General features: G+C 45.5%; 1 protein-coding gene and 1 pseudogene across 4 annotated transcripts; both read left to right on the top strand.

The window, feature by feature from the left end:
* The first annotated feature begins 168 nt into the window (after positions 1–168).
* On the top strand, positions 169–10,473 carry PROC (protein C, inactivator of coagulation factors Va and VIIIa). 4 transcript variants are annotated; one of them, XM_032843157.1, is made up of 9 exons: positions 169–266; positions 1,553–1,643; positions 2,856–3,022; positions 4,482–4,506; positions 4,646–4,783; positions 4,911–5,045; positions 7,498–7,637; positions 8,532–8,649; positions 9,782–10,473. In XM_032843157.1, the coding sequence occupies exons 1-9, from the start codon at positions 201–203 to the stop codon at positions 10,357–10,359; spliced, it is 1,458 nt and encodes a 485-aa protein (XP_032699048.1). In that variant the 5' UTR covers positions 169–200; the 3' UTR covers positions 10,360–10,473. The 4 variants fall into 4 exon arrangements, with proteins under 4 accessions (XP_032699048.1, XP_032699049.1, XP_032699050.1 ...); XM_032843158.1 differs by having other exon boundaries at positions 173–246; positions 1,557–1,643; XM_032843159.1 differs by having other exon boundaries at positions 179–266; positions 1,557–1,643.
* Positions 10,474–11,858: 1,385 nt separating this feature from the next.
* LOC116858410 lies at positions 11,859–23,507 on the top strand (annotated as a pseudogene).
* Positions 23,508–24,666: the final 1,159 nt, after the last annotated feature.

Raw genomic sequence — 24,666 nt, forward strand, 5'->3', positions numbered from 1 at the left:
GTAGACAGTTTGACACTGCCCATCCCTTCCCGCCCTCCCTCCTGGATGGCACCAATTGGTGGACAAAAGTAGGCTTTGGGCAAACAGGGCCATCAGGAGCTGGGAGCCTGTTTGTTTATCTGTGGAGGGGGAGGTCTCAGCACTGAGGGCCAAGCAAATATTTGAGGTTATGGATTAACTCACGCGCGGTTCAGGCTGTCATGGCGGCGGGACGGCGACCTTGCAGTCTCTCCCTGGCCCACCCCAGTAAGGCCCCTTCATGGCAGGTCTGTGAGGGGGGACGGGGGTGGGAACAGCAGATGTGAAGGTTGAATGCTCCAGCCAGGGTTCCAGAAGCTGGCTGGAGCTTGGGCTAACGGGACGTCAGGGCTCTGCCACAGGCCAGGCCAGGGCGCTGGCTGGCATTCCTCAGGCCTGGGTGCCACAGTTCCCACGGGCCTTCTTCCCAGACTTGGAGGCGAGTGGAAATGGTCTGAGGTCCGCCAGGGACCTGGGACATCGTAAGGGCAGCTTGGAGCCCAGGACTCCCCCTACTCCCCACCTCACCCCCTCCTCTAAACCTAGGGTGTCGGATTCAAACAAACATCACAAACAGCCTCCCGCAGGGGGTGGGGGGGTCTGTGAAGGCAGAAAGTGAGGTCAGATGGAGTGGGGGAGGTTGCAGGTGGGGCTGGCAGGCCTGCTGCTTGGGCTTGGAGGCAGTGGAGGGATTGCTCCTCAGTTTCCAGTCCGCAGGAGTACTTCTGGGGCTTCGTGGGGCACCCGGTAGTTTGGGGCAGGGGTTAAGATTCCAGGCCTGGACACTGGGCTCGGGTCCCAGCTCTGTCAGGTCCCAGTTGTGGGTTTTCAGTAAGCTCCTTCTCTCCTCTAAGCGTTGATGTGACCACCTTCTATGAAATGGGGTGAAGACATTAACACCTCACTCGCAGGCATTGTGAGCTTTAACTGAGAGAATAAAAGCCAATATTCCAAAGCATTTGCTGTATACAAACCCTGTTTTAAGAGTATTATGTGGATTAATTAATTTAATTCTCATGGGGTTACTATAAGGCAGAAATACAGTTTTTCTAACCAGGAAACTGAGGCATGGAGCGTTAGGTATCTTGCCCAGTGTTGGGTGTCCCGGAGCTGGGATTTGCACCAAGTGGTTGACTTGGCCTGCTTTCTGAACTACGTATAAGTTGTTTGAAAAATACCATAAATGTCTGATAAATATTAGTTACGACTCTTAGCCTGGCCCTTAGATCGGCAAAGTCACCACCCCCTGATCCTCAAATAACAGGGCAAGAGAGGGCACCTTTTGTGCTGAGTCCCTTTGATCTTCCCCAGGAATCTGTGTCCTTTCTACCTTTTCTCTTCATCCCTCAGATGCTGGGCAGCTGCTGTGATCCTAGCCCCACACAGGCCAGGACACTGAGGGGCTAGTAGCTGTCTGGGTAGTGAACAAGGACCCCCCAAGCCCCGGCCCTGGGAGTTAGCTCCCATCTGGGGCAAGGGTGGCAGGCAGAGCAGGGGCTGGTGGGGCTGCTGGAAGCTCAAAAGTCCTCCTCAGACAGGTGGCAGCAACTCCAGAATGTGGCAGCTCGCAAGCCTCTTACTGTTGGTGACCATCTGGGGAATTTCCGGCACACCAGTTCCTCCTGGTAAGGCCACTGTCCTTTCCTGGGATCATCAGGGTCTTCACAAGGCCCCACACAAGGCGCTCACACTTTGCAGCATATCCTCTGAGCCTCAGAGTGACAGGAGAGGCACCATGGGGAGAAGCAACCTGACAGTCCCTACAGGCCAGCTGCTTGAATCCAGTAGCCCCCGCCCCTCCACCCTGGGCAGGGGTGGGGGGACTGTGATGGCAGAGTACTGTGGTGACAGCAAGGAGCCCCAGGGGGCATGTCATGAAGTTCCTACCTCCAGTCTGGGAGTGGGCCAGAGTCCCCTGCCCAGCTTCACCCCTTCCCCCCTTGACCCCCAGCCAACAGGAGGAAGCCAGGGTGCATGGGGAGGTCTGAGGGGTAAAGAGCTGCCCGTGCCTTGCAGCAGCCCCCCCCCCCCCCCGCCCCAGTCTCCTTGAGGCACACCAGCTGTTGTTGGCATTTGAGCCCCGTCTTGAGCTGCTTGTCTGCCTGGGGTGTCCCCACTCCTACCTGTGGTTCACTTGGCTCCTGTATCCAGACTCAGGTCAGATGCCTTCCTTTCCTGGATTTTGCACTGCCTCCTCCTGCCTGTCTTGCTCACTCCCCTTACTTGGTCCCTCCATCCCAGCTATACCCAACAAACATTTCTCAGAGCCCAAGGCACAGGTCTGCTGTCTTCCAGGTCTGCCCTGCCCCTGAGGGGAAGGCAGGGGAAATGCTCCACTAAGGAGAGGTCAACGGGGCTGGGGGTGGGGAGGGGGGAGATAGGCGGGACAGTGCAAGATAGGATTGCACAGGGGTACTGGGAGAATAGCAAGACAGAGTGACGTTTGCAGTCCTGGTAATAACAACAACATCCAGCCAACATGTGTCACTGAGTGCTCATTTCTAGGTCAGGCACTGCGCTGTTTGACACCATTACCTCATCCTCATGTTTGTACGAATAAACTGAAGTTTAGAGAGGCAAAGGCACTGGTTCAAGGTCACACAGAGGTCAGGTTGGGTCCAAAGGGAGGACTGTCTGTCCAGCACATGTCCTCTGAATGGCCAAGTCTCCTGTCTTCCCAGTCTGGCCATCTGCTGTGTGTGGAGGAAGAGAGCAGAGGAGCGGGGGAGTTTTAAGTCCTGAGGGCTCAAGACAAAAATACCTGCTGGGGCTCACTGCAGAGTAGCCCCCACCCTAGACCCCTCTCCCTAATGAGCTTCCCCCCACCCCCCAACCAGACTCAGTGTTTTCCAGCAGCGAGAGCGCCCACCAGGTTCTGCGGATCCGCAAGCGAGCCAACTCCTTCCTAGAGGAGATCCGGCCAGGCAGCCTGGAGCGGGAGTGCATAGAGGAGATCTGTGACTTCGAGGAGGCCCAGGAGATTTTCCAAAATGTGGATTACACAGTAAGGCCATCTGGCTGGGTGCAGAGGACGAGCCTCAGGGGCAGGCTGGTGGCCAGCAGGGGTCTGGAGGAACAAGCTAGGGCCCCACTGCTGAGGCCCTCCTGGGAGTCTGGGGAGGCAATGGGCAACAGCCCCTTCTCCATCCAGCTTGCTCGGGAGTGGGTAGGGTGAGTGGAATGAAGAGGACGCTGGCCCTACAGTCTTGGTCAGGTCACACATGACTGCAAAGAACAGAACTCTGCAATTAGCTCCAGGAATAGGGAATTTGGGGAAACCTTAGGCTTGGATTCCCAACAACCCCACTGGAGGAAGTTCAGCCCGCCCTCTGCCCATAGCTGGCCCCTGCCTCCCCTGTTCCCTGTGACCAAAATCCCGCCTTCTCTGTTTCCAGCCACACATCTGCCTATCAGGGGGTGTGTGACCCAAGATTCCCTTATGTCTGTCTACATACACTCCCTCTGTGCCTCAGTTCAAATTCTCAAGAGGCAAAATCTGATTGCTCAGGGGATCAGAGGGGAAGTCCACATCCTCTCTGGCTGCCAGGGCCCCATGGTGGCAGCCCTGAGGCAAAAGGATGGATTGGTAAGGGAGGTAGCTCTTTGATAAAAGGCTCAGACCCAGTCCATCTCAAGGGCTTACTTGAGCTACTAGGACAAGAAGTTGTGCTGCTACCTGGGGTCCAGGTCTATAAGGTCTATAAGGATGCCCTTCCTTATTATTCAGGGCTTCCAAGACTAGGGTGGGAAACTCTGGTCTGCCCTTTCATCTGCTACCTCCTTGCCTAGATCCCCACTGGCTCTTTTCCGAAACAACCTCCTCGACAGACGCCCAAAGGACTTTGTGCAGCTACAATCTGAGCACCTTACCCTAAGGTCTCCCAGGCCCAGCAGGGCAGAGCCACTGCTACAGGGAGGGGTTTGATGTTTTAGGCATCCAGGTGTGGATCTCCGGTGTGGTGGTCCCAGACCAGCAGCAGCAGCAGCAACAGGGACTTGGTCAGACAAGCAGACCTTCTCAGCAATCCATGTCTAACCAACAAGGTCTCCACTTTGAGAACACTGGCTTAGGGAAAGACCACATGCATGAGAGGTCCAGAAAAGCCTAAGAGAGTGACAGAGGCTGGAAGGAGGCAGAGCAGCTGGGTGGGAGATTTGGGTCGCTTCCAGTGTAAAGGTTGTTGCTGTAGCAGGCAGTACAGAGAGCAGGGTTCCAGCTGCACCCTGGGGTGGTGGTGCCTGGGATGTGGCTTGGAGATGGGCAGCAGGGGGCAAGGAGGAGTGTGGTCCTCCTCAGGGGGCAGTTGCACCAGGGGCTGGCAACAAGCAGGGGTAGACCCCTCTTTGTCCAGAAGCCCTTCCCTCCCCTGCTCTACCTGGGACAGACTCAGGGGGCACTCCCTGGGCTCCCTATATACTTATACATGGGCTGAGGCTTTTGACCTTGTCCCTTTTCTCCACAGCTAGCCTACTGGTCCAAGTACGTAGGTGAGTGCGCTCTAGACCCAAAGCTGCGGTGCCCCTGCCACCCCCCCCCCCAGGTTTTTTGAGCCATTGTAGGGACGGGGCGGGGCGTGGGGGCCCTCCCGCTGGCGACACCAGTGACGCCCCTCCTCCCATGTCGCAGACGGGGACCAGTGCGCGTCCCTACCTTCCGAGCACCCGTGCGACAGCCCGTGTTGCGGGCACGGCACGTGCATCGACGGCATTAGCGCCTTCGGCTGCAACTGCGACGGAGGCTGGGAGGGTCGCTTCTGTAGGCACGGTGAGAAAGCCGGCCGCGGAGGGGGGTGGGGGTCGGGAGACGGGGTTCCTGGGGGCCCGGGGGGCGGGGCGGGAGCCGGAACGCGCCGCGCCACCCCCTCCTGGCGCCTCCTCCCCTGTCCGCCCAGAGGTGATCTACTTCAACTGCTCGGTGGACAACGGCGGCTGCGCTCACCACTGCCTGGAGGAGGAGGGCGGGCGCCGCTGCCGCTGCGCGCCGGGCTACAAGCTGGGGGACGACCACCTGCAGTGCGAGCCCACAGGTGAGCGCCTCCAAAACTGGCGGTGGGGGCGGCACGAGAAGCTTCCAGAGAGTGGGTGAGGAGACGCCCCCGCCCCCCGCACCGACAGGGTGCTTGGTAGTGCAGTCAACCTGGGGGTTGTGTGGGTGCCCTTGGGTCGCTTTCCCTCTCCTGCCTGCCTTCCTCCAGGTTCCCCAGCTCACCTTGGGGACAACTTCCGGAGGAGCATGAGCCCATATGTAGCTCATCTCCCAAACTCTGAGTGGGTGTTGGGGGCCAGGCCTCCAGCATCTTCCTCCATCCACCTTGGATGACTTTATTTTCTGAAGACACCTCGTCCAACCTGGCATCCCAGCTCCTCTTTTACCTCTGGCTTCTCTGAGGAGAGACAGGAACCCTGAGTCTGTCTTCTTTTCTGTTTTCCTTCCTTTTTTTTTTTTTTTTAAGATTTATTTATTTATTTATTTGACGGATCACAAGTAGGCAGAGAGGCAGGCAGAGAGAGGAGGAGGAGGCAGGCTCCCTGCTGAGCAGAGAGCCCGATGCAGGATTCGATCCCAGGACCCTGGGATCATGACCTGAGCCGAAGGCAGAGGCTTTAACCACTGAGCCACCCAGGCGCCCTTCTGTTTTCCTTCTTATAACATTTTAATTTATTTTATTTTATTTTATTTTTTTAAGATTTTATTTATTTATTTGACAGAGATCACAAGTAGGCAGAGAGGCAGGCAGAGGGAGAGAGAGAGAGAGGAGGAAGCAGGCCCCCTGCTGAGCAGAGAGCCCGATGCGGGGCTCGATCCCAGGACTCCGGGATCACGACCTGAGCCGAAGGCAGAGGCTTTAACCCACTGAGCCACCCAGGCGCACCAACATTTTAATTTTTATCAACTTTGTATATGTCCTAGAAGTGAGAATTTTACAACTCTTATCATGAATTTCAGCAGATTGTTTCCCAGTATGGGTCTTTTGTCATTCGTTGTACAATGCCCTTGATGGAACCTTTTCATGTGGAAATTCCTGTCTACTGCCTCAGGCACATTTCCTTAGCTATTTCTTTGATATCCTCCCACTGCAGTCTCTATTCTCACCTCTGGGACCTTCCATTACTCAGACCTCCGCTCCTTGGGATTGCTTCTCTAAGTTTATTATCACTTCTGTTTTCCATCTCTTTGACTTGGCTTCGTGTTCTTTCAGGGAACTTTACACAATGTTATATTCCAACCCTTTCACTGGGAAGAAATGTCTAACTTTTTATTTTGAAATAATGATTCACGGGAACTTACAAGGAAATGCCTGTGGACCAGTTGGCCTAAAGGCTTTCTAAGAGGCCATCAGAAGGCCCAGGTCACTAACCCAGGTCACTGGTAGAATCCCTACTGCCCAGCTCCTCAGGCCGCTTCCTGAGAGGAATTCTCCAGGTTCACGTTTGACTGGGCATAGCCTGCCTTCCAGCCCCTCTGGAGCAGAGTAGAGAAGAGGAGCTGGCATCTGCCCAGTCTGCAGATATCTGCGTGACTCCGTCTGGCCAGCCTTGCATGTCACTCTTCCCTGTGGCTGGAGGCCCAGATCACAGTCTCTGGTTCACCCTGTGCAGAGAAGGCACCTGTGGTCTTTTTCAGGGCTGAGAGAGGAGCCAAGCCACTGGGGGCCTGAGACAGAGGACTAGGCCTTTGGCAGTTTCATTTCTAAACTCAGCGTTCCTGTCTGTAGTCCCAACCTACACTGTGTCCTTCAGAAACACTGAGGCTTCGGGATGGTTCTGTAATAAAAAGCAGTCTGCTGCTGGAATTGTATTACTGGCTAAGGTTTTTGCTTTCTTAGTCAGCCAAGTTAGTTACCATGTCTAGCTTCTGGAATTTTGTTGCTGTTGTCTGTCTCTATTCTCTGCCACTATGCAATTCTCCTGCTGATGGTTGCCCATCAACTATCCTACAAGTCTAAATCTTTCAACCTAGCATGCATAGTCCATCATGAGCAGATGTTGAAAGCCCTCCCAGCCCTCGGTTCTCTGTCCTATTCTCTCTCCTCTTGGCAGGGGACCTCACAACGGTGCTCAGAGCTACTTTGGGGGCTCCCCAGGAATGCCCACCACTTCCTCCCCATAATTTCTTACCTGTGTTAAGAGCTTGGTGGTATCCCAGCATGAGACTTTATTTTATGTACCTCAGGGACTGCTCCCAGCAACTTCTGGAGGAGCAGATACTGAACTCTGAGAAGTTTAACCTGTCCAAGGACACACAGATAGGTAGTGATGCTGCTTGGTCTGGCTCTTACCATTAGGTGGCACTGTTTGTTGACTGACTGACTAACGCAAGGGGATTTGCAGGTTACTAGAACTGGGTGCCTCAGCTCACCTAGCCTTTTAACCCTACAATGGAGCAAACTAGCCTGCAGGCAGGAAGTAGACAAAGATGGGAGGGCAGTCTTGGGGCGTAGTGCCTGGCAGGAACTCACTTGCTTCCCCTATCTTCAGTGAAGTTCCCTTGTGGGAAGCCAGGGAAGCGACTGGAGAAGAAGCGCAAGCACTTGAAACGGGACACAAACCAAACTGACCAAGTAGATCCAAGGCTCGTCAATGGGAAAGAGACCAAATGGGGAGAGAGCCCCTGGCAGGTGAGATGAGAAGCAGCTGTTCTGCAGTTGGGGCAGGAATCTCTGAGCCCTGCCCCAACTGGGGCAGTACTGGGAGTTCCTGATCAGAATGCACAGATGGAGAGAGGAAATGCTGCCTTCACTTGGGGTGGGGGGCAGTGCTAATGGCGAAGCAGTTTAAGGGAAATCCAGGGGTACCTGATGGGAGAGTAGTGGTCGGGGCAGGGTGAACCGGGCACAGGGGCAGGGGGCAGATGTGCAGGAAGGTGAGTTATAGTTTTAACAAAGAGCTGGAAAAATCATGTGCTGCTGGTGGTACATTAGGCCAAGGCCTGGCTTATGACAGAGGTCTTGCTTGGGTTGACCCTGCAATACCTCTCCAGCCTTACCATGGGAACTAATACTTTAAATGGTCCCAGGCACTGGATGGGAGGGAGGGGTACAGAAAATCAATAAGCAGAAGATTGGCAGGCCTTGGGGAGCTCATAGATCCTGCGAGGGTCAGGCCCATAAAAACAGCCACTCAGTGGGACCAAGGCCAGGATGGCCAGGGGGATAGGGGCTTATGGAATCCTGAGGGGGATACTCAATACAACCTTGAGGCTTCAAAGGCTTCTTAGAGGACTTGAGTCCCAGCCTAAGTCTCAAGGGTGAGCAGAACTTTCTGGGTGCTGCTAAGGATGACTGTAGCAATAGCATGGGCAGAGGCAAGGAGATGCCCTACAACAGTCCAACTCTGTAAGACAGAAAATGCCAGCAAGGGACCATAAGTCTATGTTGTGTCCATGAAAAACTGACCAATGCAGCCAGTGCCTCAGGCTTGAGAACCATGCTGTGGCTATGCCAAGAACTGTAGGCCCGGACTTGGAGCTGTCAGAGGTAGTGTTGTGATGTCACTGCCTACTCCCATTCCAGGTGATCCTGCTGGACTCAAAGAAGAAGCTGGCCTGCGGGGCAGTGCTCATCCATACCTCCTGGGTGCTGACAGCCGCCCACTGCATGGAGGACTCTAAGAAGCTCATCGTCAGGCTCGGTGCGGGCTGGGGCTAGGCAAGAGGGGGCCACCAGAGGCCTTAGTGAGCTTTGGGGACCCTCGTCTTTAGGGTGCTTGAGCAAGAGGCTGCTTGAGTCCCCTGGAAGGTGTCTGGGGAGAAGAGGCCTGTGTGCTCCCCCCATCTACTCTTGTGGAATTTTAGATACAGTGGCACCTGTTGTTCTGCAGGTAGGGGATTCTCTTCCAATCTGGTGCCCAAGTGCTTACATACACATGTTTGCAGAGTGAGGGGAGGTCTCACACACACACACACACACACACACACACACACACACACATACCCTCGCCTCTTTATTCACACTCACATGAACAGGCTGTGTGTGGGGGCCTCTGGCACCTTAGGTGCGGAGCACAAGGCATCCACATGGCTTGGGCTCAGGGCCATGCTTCACATGACTGACAAGAACAGAGCTGAGCAGCAGAGGCCCCAGCATCTTCCCGGCTGCTTCCCTGCAGTAATCCAGGGCCACAAGCCTGGGCCCCACTCTACCAATTTCTGGAGGGGACTCTCCACTGTTCATGCAGAAAAGAAGGAAAAGATATATTGAGAATGACCAAATTCTTATTCTCTACAAATGCCTCCAGCATGACCAACAGCCTGTGGCCTCCAGTGGCACTCAGTTTAGAATTCCCAGCTCCCTGCACTGCCCCTGCCGCTCCAGGAGCCATCAGCCTTGCTGGAGAGGATCTTGTCACTTGCATGTGATCCAGATCTTCCCTGGCAGAGCCTGTGTCCCGTGGGTCCTCTCTGGGTCTTGCTGTTCTGGCCCTGTCCCCATCGTGGCTTGTCACTACCTTGTTCTCGGGCCAGCACTGCTAGAAGAGTTGTGTCCCTCCACTTCCCTGTGTGGATCTGATCTGTGTTCTAGGCTGCCATACTGACCACCCACGGCTGCTTACTTGCCAGGCCTCACTGCTCCATCTGGGACTGAGTATTAAATTCCAGCCAGAATTCTGCCCCTTTAGGACTGACATCCCAGCTGTTACCACTGGCAGGGATATGAAGCACAGTCTTACGGCACTCGTAACTGCCTGGGAGAAACAGCGACCACTCCAGGTGTGGGCCCACTGGCTGCCCCAAACTGCTCTTAACTGCTCCTCTGCTCCACAGGGGAGTATGACCTGCGGCGCTGGGAGAAGTGGGAGATGGATGTGGACATCAAGGAGATCCTCATCCACCCCAACTACAGCAAGAGCACCACGGACAATGACATTGCACTGCTCCGCCTGGCCCAGCCCGCTGTCCTCTCGCAGACCATCGTGCCCATCTGCCTCCCAGACAGTGGCCTTGCAGAGCGTGAACTCACTCAGGTTGGGCAGGAGACCGTGGTGACCGGCTGGGGCTATCGCAGTGAGACCAAAAGGAACCGCACCTTCGTCCTCAATTTCATCAATATCCCCGTGGCCCCGCACAATGAGTGCATCCAGGCCATGCACAACATGATCTCTGAGAACATGCTGTGCGCAGGCATCCTTGGGGACTCACGGGATGCCTGTGAGGGTGACAGTGGGGGGCCTATGGTTGCATCTTTCCGTGGCACCTGGTTTCTGGTGGGCCTGGTGAGCTGGGGCGAAGGCTGCGGGCGCCTCCATAATTACGGCATTTACACAAAAGTTAGCCGCTACCTTGACTGGATCCATGGCCACATTAGAGCTGAGGAGGCCTTCCCTGAGAACCAGGTACCTTAGCATCCCTCAGACTTGTGTCTGAACCCCAGAGGCCACTTGTGGAATGGGGGCTGGATTGCTGAATGGGAATATTTGAGACATTAAAAGGGACATGTGACATGCACATCAGCTACAGTTCTGTCTATCTTTGCATCCTTTTTCTGGGCTGTTCTGGAGAGAAGTAACATTTGTGGAGCGTCTACTGCATTTCCCACACTTTAGGAACACAATCTTATTTAACTTCCAGAGCAGCTCTGTGGAATGGGGAGGAGTAGGTCCAAGTTTGGTGAGGTCTTGGGCTGATAGCATTTGGAGGGGGCTCTCTATATGAAGAAGAATAAAAAATGTGACTATGAAACTGTGAGAGCCCCTCCCAGGGTCCTGGAAGGAGCCCACACAAAACAGAGATCTGGAAGCCAGAGCTTTACAGTCAACCCAACAATGAAGGCAGAGGTTTTGAACTCATATTACAGAGGAGGAAACTGAAGTTCAGGAGGGTTTACATGGTGGAATCAGGATTCAAGTCTAAGTCTGACTCCCAAACCCCTATGGCCCTGTCTGTTCTCTGCTGTTCTTGGAGAGCAGCTGTGTTGAGCACCTGCTGGGTGTCGAGACTATTATCAATCCAGTGGAGGAAGTAGCCAGAGACTCAGAAGGTGTTGGTTCAGCTCAGCTCAGCACGAGCTCACAGTGTAGTTGGGGAAGCTGTTTAAGGACAATTTCATACAATCATGAACAGCAGTAAGCAAGAGGTTCTGTCTTGACCCAGCCTTCTAAGAATGACTGGATGAGACAGAGAAAGAAGTAAGGATGTACCCAATAAAAAGGGATAGAGGTGAGACAAGCTGAGACAATTAGCTGAAAGTCATACAAAGGAATCTAACTTTGTGTGGCCTTGGCCAAGTCATTCTCTTATCTGGGCATCATAAAATAAAGGGATTAAATGAAAGCTGTGGTTCTCAAGCCCATCTGTCCATTAGAACCTCCTGGGGAACTTTCACAGGCATCTAGCTAAAATTGCGCCCTCAGAGACTCTAACTGATTTAGAGTAGGTGACCCAGGCATTGATACTTTAAAAACTCCCTAGGTGATTTAAAAGTGTAACTGAGGTTAAAAACCACGAGACAGATGGTCTTTAAGGGCCATTTCTGCTTGGATAGGCACTTTTTCCAAGCCTCAGGCAGCAATCTCAGAAAGGATAGCACGAGTGAGTCAATAGTGAAGGAGACCTTGACTTGTGATTATAACCAGCTTGTCAGACCAGAGCTGCTAATCACACACCAGAGAGATACCAGGACCCATGGAGTTATCTATATTCAACCACAAGAGAAGAGCTGTATCTGAGAAGGGGCCTGCAAGATTCATCTCTTAACACACCCAGGAAAGGGGTAGATGGCACAGCTAGGAACTGGGAGGAAGACAGGCCCAGAGTTGGAACCACCTCCCAATTAGTGCATTGGGCCAGCATCCCTGACACTTGTAGTGGGACATAATGGATTGAGAGAGTGACAGCATGCTGGATGCCTTTGCACAAGGTGAGCTTCCCATAAAGACAGTTAACTAGCATGGATGAGAAAACTTGGGCATGACAGCATGAGGAGCATAGTGAAACTAGTGAAAATTATGAAAAAAAAAACCCACAAACATTTAAAGTCTCTGGAAATGGTCCTAAAGGCAAACAAAACAAGAACAAAGGTACATCTTTTAAACACACCCAAGCAAACTGCATCTGTCCAACAGAAAACAAAAAAGGAGACTAAAAATAAATAAGCAGTACACTTAAATATATTTCATTCCTATATGATAACAATGAACATGTCCAAATCAAAACTAAAAACACAATACTACTTACAACCACCCCAAAGAAAATGAAGTACTTAGGGGGGCCTGGGTGGCTTAGTGGGTTAAAGCCTCTGTCTTCGGCTCAGGTCATGATCCCAGGGTCCTGGGATCAAGCCCCACATCGGGCTCTCTGCTTGGCTTGCTTCCCTTTCTCTCTCTTTGCCTGCCTCTCTGCCTACTTGTGATTTCTGTCTGTCAAATAAATAAAATCTTTAAAAAGGAAAGAAAATGAAGTACTTAGATATAAATTAAACACACAACTATGGGCATCTGATTTTTGACAAAGCTGCAAAAGTAATTCAATGGAGGAAGGAGAGACTTCTCAACACATGAAGCTGGTACCGTAGACCATCTGTAGGCCAAAGAATGAAACCCAATCTAAGTCTCACACCTTATACAAAAAGTAAATCAAAACAAACATAAACTATAAAATGAGACAAGAAGAAAGTATAGTTAATGGAAACTACGGAATGAGTTGGAAATAATGATAAATATAATTAGGTTAAACTTACCAATTAAAAGAGAGAACTCACATGGACCAGATGGACTTAACAGATATATTCAGAATATTTCATCCTAAAGCAGCAGAATAAACATTCTTTTCAAGTGCACGCAGAATATTCTCCAGAATAGATCACATGCTGGGTCATGAATCTGCCTTCAACAATACAAAAAGACAGAGATCATACCATGCATATTTTCAGACCACGGGATTATAAAATTTGAAGTCATCCACAAGAAAAAATTTGGAAAGACCACAAATACACAGAGGTTGAAGAACATCCTAGTAAAGAATGAATGGCTCAACCAGCAAATTAAAGAAGAAATTTTTAAAAAATGTATGGAAGCAGATGAAAATGAAAATATGACATCCAAAACTTTTGAGATGCAGCAAGGATAGTCCTAAGAGAGAAGTATATTGCAAAATAGGCCTAACTCAAGAAGCAAAAAAACTCTCAAATATACAACTTAATATTACACCTACAGGAGCTGGAAAAGGAACAGCAAATATAGACTAAAGCCAGCTGAAGAGGGGAAATAATAAAGATTAGAACAGAAATAAATTATACAGAAACAAACAAACAAAAATCCGGAACAGATCAACAAAACCAGGAGTTGGTTCTTTGAAAGAATTAATAAAATTGACAAACCTCTAGCCAGATTTATAAAAAGAAAAGAGAAGGGACCCAAATGAATAAAATCACAAATGAAAGAGGACAGATCACAACCAACACCACAAAAATACAAACAATTATAAGAGAATATTATGAAAAATTATAGCCATTGATCAATCTGGAAGAAATGGACAAATTCCTAGAATTACCAAATTAACAAATCTGAAATAGGAAGATATAAAAAATTTTAACAGACCTATAACCAGCAAAGAAATTGAATCAGCAATCAAAAAACTCCCAGAAAACAAAAGTGCGTGGCCAGGTGGCTTCCCAGGACCAAACATTTAAAGAGTTAATACCCATTCTTGAACTGTTAAAAAAAAAAAATGGAAATAGATGGAAAACTTCCAGTCTCCTTCTACAAGCCCAGCATTACCTTGATTCCAAAATCAGACAAAGACTCCGCTGAAAAGGAGAATTACAGGCCAACATTAACAATGAACAGGGATGTGAAAATTTTCAACAAGAGACTAGCAAATTGAATCCAACAGTACATTAAAAGAATTATTCACCACAATCAAGTGGGATTTTTTCTTGGCTGTAGGTGTGGTTCAATATTCACAATTCAATCGTGATACACCCTATTACTACAAGAAAGGATAAGAACTATATAATCCTCTCAATAGATGCCAAAACATCATTTGACAATATACAGCACCCGTTCTTGATAGAAACCTTCAACAGAGCAGGGATAGATGGAACATACCTCAACATCATGCAGGCCACATATGAAAGAACCACAACTAATATCATCTTCAGTGGGGAAAAACTGATGGCCACTCTCACCATTACTTTTTAACCATTATTGGAAGTCTTAGCCTCAGCAATCAAACAACAAAAAGAAACAAAAGACATCCAAATCATCAAGGAAGAAGTCAAACTCTCACTATTTACAGACAACATGTTGCTCCGTGTAGAAAACCAACAAACTTCACCAAAAAATTGCTAGAACTAATATATGAATTCAGCAAAGTCACAGGATATAAAATAAATGCACACAAATCTGTTGCATTTTAATTATGGATCAGCAGAAAGAGAAATCAAGGAATTGGTCTCATTTACCATTATACCAAGAACCAGAAGATACCTAGGAATAAACCTAACCAAAGATGTAAAAGATGTGAACTCTGAAAACTAGAGAACACTTATGAAAGACATTGAAGAGGACACAAAGAAATGGAAAAGCTTGGATTGGAAGAACAAACATTGTTAACATGTCTATACTCCCCCAAATAATCTACACATTTAATGCAATCTTTATCAAAATACTACCAGCATTTTTCACAGGGCTAGAACAAATAATCCTAAAATTTGTATGGAACCACAAAAGACCCTGAATAGCCAAAGCACTTCTGAAAAAGAAAAGCTGGAGGCATCACAATTCTGGACTTAAAGCTTTATTACAAAGCTGCAGTCACCAAGACAGTATCGTACTGTCACAAAAACAGATGCATAGATCAATGGAACAGAATAGAAAACCCAGAAATGGACCCACAACTATACAGTCAACCAATCTTCGACAAAGAAGGAAAGAATATTTAGTGGAAAAAGATGGTCTTTTCAACAAATGGTGCTGGGAAACCTGGTCAGCAACATGCAGAAGAATGAAACTGGACCACTTTCTTATACCATATACAAAAATAAAAATGGATGAAGGACCTAAATATGAGCTAGGACACCATGAACATCCTAAGGAGAACACAAGCGACAAACTCTTTGACCTCAACCATAGCAACTTCTTACCAGATATATTGCTGGAGGCAAGGGAACAAAAGAAAAAATGAACTATTGGGACTTGATCAAGATAAAAAGCATTTGCACAGCAAAGGAAACAGTCAACAAAACCAAAGACAACCAACAGAATGGGAAAAGATATTTGCAAATGACATATCCGATAAAGGGCTAGTATCCCAAATCTATAAAGGACTTAAACTCAATACCCAAAGAGCAAATAGTCCAATAAAAAAAAATGGGCAGAAGACATGAACAGACATTTCTGCAAAGACGACATCCAATTGGCCAACAGACACATGGAAAAGTGCTCAACATCACTCGGTTATCAGGGAAATACAAACCAAAACCTCAATGAGATACCGCCTTACACAGTCAGAATGGCTAAAATTAACCAGTCAGGAAATGACAGGTGTTGGAGAGGATGCAGAGGAAGGGGAACTCTCCTACACTCTTGGTGGGAATGCAAGCTTGTGCAGCCACTCTGGAAAACAGTGTGGAGGTTCCTCAAAAAGTTGCAAATAGAGCTAGCCTATGACCCAGCAATTGCTCTACAGGGTATTTACCTCAAAGATACTAATGTAGTGATCTGAAGAGGCATGTGCACCGCAATGTTTATAGCAACAATGTCCAAAATATCCAAACTTTGGAAAAAGCCTAGATGTCCATCAACAGATGAATGAATAAAGAAGATGTGGTGTATATATACAATGGAATATTATGCAGCCATCAAAAATGAAATCATGCCATTTGCAACAACATGGATGGAACTAGAGGATATTATGTTAAGCAAAATAAGTCAATGAAATCAATTATCATGTGATCTCATTAATATTTGGAATTTGAGAAACAAGGCAGAGGATCATGGGGGAAGAAAAGAAAAAATGAAGTGGGACAAAACCAGAGAAGGAGACAAACCATAACAGACTCTTAATCTCAGGAAACAAACTGAGGGTTGCTACAGAAGAGGGTGGTGGGAGGAATGGGGTGGCTGGGTGATGGACACTGGGTAGGGCATGTGCTATGGTGAGCGCTGTGAATTGTCTAAGACTGATGAGTCACAGAACTGTACCCCTGAAACAAATAATACATTATATGTTAATTTAAAAAGAAGACATATAGATGGCAAATAAACATATGAAAATATGAAAAAAAAGAAAATCTTACCATTTGTGCAACATGAATGGACCGTAAGGTTACTATGCTAAGTGACATAAGTCAGACGAAGAAAGACGAATACTGTAGTTTCTCACTTATATATGGAACCTAACTAACTAATGGACCACCCAACCAACCAACTAAATTCATAGATACAGAAAACAGATTGGTGGTTGCCAGAGGAGGAGATTTGGGGGGTGGGAAAAATGGGTAAAGGAGGTCAAAAGGCATGAACTTCTAGCTATAAAATAAATAAGCCTTGAGGATGTAGTGTGCAACATGGTGACTATAGTTAATAATACTGTATTGTATTTGAAAACTGCTAGAAAGTAGATCTTGAATGTTCTCCTCACAGAAAACAAAATTTGTAATTATGGCAATGGATGTTAACAAGACTTATTGTGGCAATCATTTAAAAATATATACAAATAATAAATCATTATTTTGCACACCTGAAACTAATATGATGTTAAATGTCAATTATATCTCATAAAAAATAAAATAGCAAGGAGAGGGGTACCTGGGTGGCTCAGTGGGTTAAAGCCTCTGCCTTTGGCTCAGGTCATGATCCCAGAGTCCTGGGATCGAGCCCCACATCGGGCTCTCTGCTCAGCGGGGAACCTGCTTCCTCCTCTCTCTCTGCCTGCCTCTCTGCCTCCTTGTGATCTCTGTCAAATAAATAAAATCTTTAAAAAAATAGCAAGGAGAAGGAATTAAGAACTGTTTTGCTAGAATCTAATAAACTCGAAAACATAAATGAAAACATCCTGAAAACATAAGAAGAAAACTGAAGTGGTGCTGAAAGCCATCCTTCTCCCCTTCTAAACCTCAGCCACGTGTTGTTTTGTGCCTGTGAATTCTATCAAACTTTTTTAAAAGATTTTATTTATTTATTTGACACAGAGAGAGAGAGATCACAAGTAGGCAGAGAGGCAAGTAGAGACAGAGGGGGAAGCTGGCTCCCTGCTGAGCAGAGAGCCTGATGCGGAGCTCAATCCCAGGACCCTGAGATCATGACCTGAGCTGAAGGCAGAGGCCCAACCCACTGAGCCACTCAGGCACCCCTCTATCAAACTTCTAAAGAACAGACAGTTCCCAATTTAAACAAGTTCATACTTTAAAATGAACAACAATAACTGCAAAACCAGCATCAGCTTCCCAGCTCATTTCATATGTAATGCCATACATATATCCCAGTTGGTGCCCAAGACTTGCTGCATTATCCAGAACCTTCATATCCTCATCTAAGAACTTGGGTTCATATCCACTGTATCCCTAGTGATTGTAAGGATAAAACAAAATAAAAATCTGCAGGGTCCCTGGAGGTATCAGCTCCTCCCTCCCTTTCTGTTCTTACTCCTTCATGCAAAGTTTGGGACTGAGGGTCACAGTAACTGAAACTTCTTTAGAGATGGGAGTGTTCTGCACAGGCTGAGTCATCTATGAAAGTGGGAGTTCAGTACTCCAGTGGAAGCCAGCCATGTGCAGAGAGTCCTGCTCTGGGGTTGCTGGGCTGAGGAGTTGGGGTTTCTGCCTCCTAAGGAGTCCTCCACCCAGCTTAACCAGGGGCAGAGCAGGGGTGGAAGGACAGATGGGAAACTGCTAGCTAAACTGAGGCCAAGAGGACCAGGGAGAGATGGAGGGAGGTGGCAGGATGGTGGGGCTTGTGAATTGGTGGGCACAAGTTCAGGAATAGATGGACCAAGTCCCAAGGGAAGCCAGGGTAGACTGAGCAGGGAGATGGACCCCAAGGAAGAGATGGCTAGCCAACCCCAGCTGTCTCAGGGGAGGCTGCAGGCTGAGGGCAGGGATGAGGGTAGCTGTATTGATCACCCTCACTTAGCTAACCTTGTGATGGCAGTGGTCTCACAGCAACTGGGAGGCAGGGTACTACTGACTCTCTTCATATTGATGAGGAGAAAAGAGACTCAGAGGGACTCCCTAAATTGTCCCTAATGGGGGAGTCAGGTGGAACTTGTGGCAAGCTTCAAAGTCTCTGTTCTGTCCCCTGTGACATGGAGCCAGGTTGCAGGTGAAGGAGAGAAGTCATGTATGGTTGGGCAATGGCAGGACTTGGGCTCTGTCAATATTTAGAATAGGTCAATCGTTAGCCAGTTTCAGACTTGCCCCTTGTCAAGCTCCATTGTCAGGTGCTGGGCTAGGCCTGGTCCTAGCTATAGCCCTTCTGGGGACTCCATGGGGTTTGGCCAGGAAAGTAAGTTTTAAGCAAACCCAGATCACACAGCAAGTCAATGGGAGAGCTAAGCATGAAGTCCAGGTTTTCTGGTTTCGAGCCTATATCCTTTCCCCTCCCATCACGCTGTGCAATGAGTGCAAGGGTCAGTGTGGACATTGAGGTCCCACAGAACCCCTCATCGGACAGGAGAGCACTGCACCTGTTTAAAAAAAAATCATGCATGTGCTTAAACAATCACATGGTGCAGAGGACTTCATAAGATTAATCACAATCTGCCATTTCATCTCTCCTCCTTTCTTTTTTTCTTTCTTTCTTCCTTTCTTCTTTCTTACTTTCCTTCTCTCTACGCTGATTTGAGGAGTTTCTATCAATCTGTCTTCAAGTTCAATAATTCTGTCTTCTGTGTCCAATCTCTATGAAAGCTGTGCAATGAATTATTAATTTCAGATGTCAAAGTTTTCACTTCTGGAATGTCCACATGATTTTTCTTTTCATATTCCATTTCTCTGTAGAAAATCTCCAAATTTCCACCAATTTGGCCCACTGTTTTCTCTATCTTCTTTAATACATTGTGGATCTGTTTGTGGGTCTACGTATATTGGTTCCTTTCTTCTTATTCATTGGTTACATTTTTTGCTTCTTTGCCTGTCTCATAATTTTTTTTAGAATGCTGAAAATTATTTAAAAGGGAATCATAGCAGCTTAAGATTGTATTTTTTTCATATCAGAAAATGTTTCCCCTTTCTGTTTCAATCAAGAACTAAGTTGGTATCAGCTGGTCTTTCAGTAGACATCGAAGGCCATAAAGGAGTAGAAGATACATTCAAAGTGCTGAAAGAAAAAAAATTACAACCAAGAATATTCTATCTAGAAAGTTTCAGAATAGAAGGAGAGATAAACAGGATAGGAACCAAAAAAAAAAAAAAAAAGAGAGAGAGAGAGAGAGAGAGATAAAGTGTTTCCCTGAAAAACAAAAGTTAAATTTCATCAACACTAAACCAGCCTAATAAGAATAAAGGAAAAAAAAAGAATTGTTTTTTTTTTAAAACATTTTATTTATTTATTTGACAGACAGAGATCACAAGTAGGCAGAGAGAGAGGAGGAAGCAGGCTCCCTGCCAAGCAGAGAGCCCGATGCGGGGCTCAATCCCAGGACCCTGAGATCATGACCTGAGCCGAAGACAGAGGCTTTAACCCACTGAGCCACCCAGGCGCCCCCCCCAAAAAATCGTTAAAATTAATTTTTTACATGGAAAGAGAAGGCCATGAGTAGAAGCAAAAAAATTAAGAAAGGAAAAAATTTCATAGGTAAAAGCAAAATACAGTAAAGGTGGTAGGTTAATCACTCATACAGCCAGTATGAAGGTTAAAATACAAAAGTAGTAAGATCAATTATATCTACAAAAATTAGTCATGGGATACACAAAATAAAAAGATGAAAAACATGACATCATATACATAAAATGTGGAGGGGGAAGTAAAAACTTAGTTATCTTAGAGTGTGTTGAATCACTTGGACCATCAACTTAATATAGACTGTTACACACATAAAATGTTCTATATGGACCCAATGATAACCACAAATTTTAGAAAAAGATATGCAAAAAATAAAAAGAAAGGAATCCAAGCATAACACTAAAGAAAGCCATCAAGCCAAAGGGAAGAAAACAACAGAAGAAGAAAGAGAGAAGAACTACAAACACAGCTGGAAAACAACAAAATGGTGATAATTACTTTGATTGTAAATGAACTAAATGCTCAAGTCAAAAGACATAGGGTGACTAAATGGCTAAAAACAAAAACAAAAGCCATCTATATGCTGCCTATAAGAGACTCACTTCAGACCTAGACAATTCAGATTGAAAATGAAGGAATAGAAAAATATATATCATACAAATTTAAAAAGGCTGGAATAACAATACTTACATCAGACAAAATAGACTTTAAAATAAAGATGATAGCAAGAGACAAAGACATAATGATAAAAGGGTCGATCCAATAAGAGGATATAACAGTTGTAAATATTGATATATCCAATGTAAGAGCACCTAAATACATAAAGCAAATAGTAACAGACATAAAGGAAGAAAGCAACAATAATTCAACAATAGTAGGCGACTTAATAGCAGATCATTCAGATAGAAAATCCACAAGGAAACAGTGGTTTTGAATAAAACATCACATTAGATAAACCTGACAGATATATACAGAACATTCCACCCAAAACAAATAGAATACACATTCTTTTCAAGTGCATATGGAGCATTCACTAGGATTGATCACATTAGGCCACAAAACAAGTCTCAATAAATTTAAGAAGACTGAAATCATATCAAACACCTTTTCCAACTACAACTGTATGAAACTGGAAATCAATTACAAAAAAAACCTGGAAATAATCCAAAAACATGGAAGCTAAACAACATGCTACTAAATGATGAATGTGTCAACTAAGAAATCAAAGTGGAAACCAACAAATACCTGGAGACCAATGAAAATAAAAGCACAAGGGTCCAATATCTTTGGGACACAACAAGAACAGTTCTAAGAGGGAAGTTTATAGCATTAGAGATCTACCTCAAGAAATAAGAAAAATCTCAAATAAACACCTAAAGGAGCTAGAAAAGGAGAGCAAACAAAACCCAAAGCTAGCAGAAGGAAGGGAATGATAAAGATCAGAGCAGAAATAATGAAATAAAAATTAAAAACACAGAGGGGCCTGGGTGGCTCAGTGGGTTAAGCCTCTGCCTTCAGCTCAGGTCATGATCACAGGGTCATGGGATCGAGCCCGGCATCAGCCTCTCTGCTCAGCAGGGAGCCTGCTTCCCCCCCTTCTCTACCTGCCTCTCTGCCTACTTGTGATCTCTCTTCTCTGTCAAATAAATAAATAAAATCTTTAAAAAAAATTAAAAACAGAATAAAAAAGACCAATGAAACCAAGAGCTGGTTCTTTGAAAAGATAAACAAAATTGACCCACTTTTAGCATGATTTATCAAGAAAAAGAGAGAACTCAAAATCAGAAATGGAGGAGAAATAGCAGACACCATAGAAACACAAAAGATTATAAGAGAATATTATGAAAAACCATATGCCAATAAATTGGACAACCTAGAAAAAAATGGATAAATTCCTAGAAACACACCATCTTCCAAAATTGAATCAGGAAGAAATAGAAAATTTGAACAGATTAATTACTAGTAATCAAATTGAATCAATTAAAAAAACCCCCAACAAATAAAAGTCCAGGATCAGGCTTTACTGATGAATTCTATCAAATTTTAAAGAAGAGTTAATACCTATCCTTAAACTATTGCAATAAAATAGTAGAGGAAGGAAAACATCCAAATTTATTCTATAAGACCAGTCTTACACTAATACCAAAACCAGACAAAGACACTACAAAAAATGAAACAGGCCAATATCTCTGATGAACAGAGATGCAAAAATCCTCAACAAAATATTAATAAACCAAATTTAACAATACATTTAAAAAGTCATCTACCACAATCAAATGGGATTGTGGTTGCAAGATTGCAAGAGTGAGTCAATATTCATAAATCAATCAATGTGACATATCATATTAACAAGGGAAAGAACAAAAAGTGTATGATCATCTCAATAAATTCAGAAGCAGGGGTGTAGGGGGTTAGGTGAGCCTGGTGGTGGGTATTAAGGAGGACATGTATTGCATGGAGCACTCGGTGTGGTGCATAAACAATGAATTCTGGAATACTGAAAAGAAATAAAATAAAATGAAAAAGGAAAAAAATAAATTCAGAAGGAACATTTGACAAAATACAATATACATTACAGAATACAAGATACACTCTCAACAAAGTGAGTTTAGAAGGAACATACCTCAACATAGTAATGGCCATATATGAAAAACCCACAATAACATCATACTTAATGGTGAATAATTGAAATATTATCATCTAAGATCAGGAACAAGACAAGGATATCCATACTCAATACTTTTATTCAACACAGTATTGGCAGTCTTGGTTGCAGCAATCAGACCAATAATAATAACAGTAAATAAAAGGAATCCATCTACATTGGTTAAAAAGGAATAAAATTGTCACTATTTGCAGATGACATACTATATATAGAAAACCCAAAAGACTCCACCAAAAATCTATTAGAACTGATAAATGAATTCAGTGAAGTTACAGAACACAAAATTAATATGCAGAAACTGTTCCATTTCTATACACTAAAAATGAGGTAGCAGAAAGAGAAATTAAGAAAACAATCCCATTTAAAATTATACCACTCTCTCCTCCAGCAATCCAAGATGCCAAAGAGAAAGAAGGCTAAGGGGTGGTCCCAGGCCTTGCTCTTGTGAAGAAGCAGGAGGTTCAGAAGGCGGTCAGTCCCCTGTTTGAGAAAAGACCCAAGAATTTTTGGCATTGGATAAGACGTCCAGCCCTAAATTTACCTCACCTGCATTGTCAAATGTCCCTGCTACATCCAGCTGGAGCAGCAAAGGGCTATTTTCTACAAATGTCTCAAAGTGTTTCCTGGAATTAACCAGTCCACCCAGGTCCTGGACTGCCAAACAGCTATTCAACTGCTTAAGCTGGCCCACAAATACAGACCAGAGACAAAGAAAGAGAAGAAGTAGAGATTGTTGGCCTGGCCTGAGAAGAAAGCTGCTGGGAAAAGGGATGTCCTCACTAAGAGGCCACCTGTCCTTCAAGCTAAGGATAATACTGTCACCACCTTGGTGGAAAACAAGAAGGTTCAGCTGGTAGTTATTGCACATGGTGTGGATCCCACTGAGCTGGGTGTCTTCCTGCCTGCCCTGTGTCATAAGTTTGGTGTTCTTTACTGCATTATCAAGGGGAACACCAGGCTGGGGTGTCTTGTCTTCACAGAGGTTAACTTGGAAGACAAAGGAGCTCTGCCTAAGCTGGTGGAAGCTATTAAGACCAATTACACTGACAGATATGGTGTGATCCACTGTCACTGGGGAGACAATATCCTAGGTCCAAAGTCAGTGGCTCACATTGCCAAGTTGGAAAAAGCAAAAGCTAAAGAACTGGCCACCAAACTGAACTGAGTGGATGCTGTTGAATTTTCTGTAAATAAAACTAACAAGAAGTTGTCTTTTAAAAAATAATAAATAAATAAAATTACACCAAAATAAAAAAAAACATAAGAATAAATTAAATCAAAAGGTGAAAGACCTATATACTGAAAACTATAAGATACTGATAAAAGGAATTGAAGATGACCAGAACAAATAGAAAGGTATGCCATGCCCATGGATTAGAAGAATTACTATAATTAAAATAAATGTCCATACATACCCAAAGCAATCTACAGATTCAATGCAATCCTTATCAATACAAATAGCATTTTTTACAGAACTGGAGCAAATAATTATAAAACTTGTATAGAGAGTATTATGCTAAACAAAATAAGTCAGAGAAATACAAATACCATATGATTTCACTCATATGTGGAATTTAAGAAACAAGACAAATGGGAGGAGGAAAAAGAGAGTGAGTGAGACAAACAAAGAAATAGACTCTTAACTATAGAGAACAAACTTATAGTTATCAGAGGGAACATGGGTGTGGGGATGGTTAAATAGTGCTTCCTGGAATTAACCATGGGGACATGGGTGTGGGGATTAAAGAATGCATTTGTTGTGATGAGCACTGGGTGTTGTGTGAAAGTGTTGAATCACTATATTGTACACCTGAAATTAATATTACTCTGTATGTGAACTAACTGAAATTTAAGTAAAAACTTTTCTTTTTAGTAGGCTATACACCCAGCATGGAGCCCAATGAAAGACCTCAAATAGCTAAAGCCATCTTGAGAAATAATAACAATGCTGGAGGTATCACAATCTCAGATTTCATGATATACTACAAAGCTATAGTAGTCAAAACAGTATGATACCAGCACAAAAATAGACACATAGATCAATAGTACAGGAGAGTGCCAAAATAGATCCACAAGTATATAATCAATTAATCTACACCAAAGGAGGCAAGAATATTGTATAATGGGGAAAAGACAGTCTTTCCAATAAATGATATTGGAAAAACTACTAGACAATTACATGCAAAAGAATGAACCTGGCCCCAGGAGGCTCAGTCCATTAAGTGTCTGACTCTTGATCTCAGCTCAGGTCTTGATCTCAGGGTTGTGAGTTCCAGCTCCACAATGGGTTCCACACTAGGCATGGAGCCTATGATTAAAGACTT

This window comes from Lontra canadensis, unplaced genomic scaffold, assembly GCF_010015895.1.
Source record: "Lontra canadensis isolate GAN:19392208 unplaced genomic scaffold, GSC_riverotter_1.0 scaffold136, whole genome shotgun sequence".
In the NCBI taxonomy this organism is placed as follows: Eukaryota; Metazoa; Chordata; class Mammalia; order Carnivora; family Mustelidae; genus Lontra; species Lontra canadensis.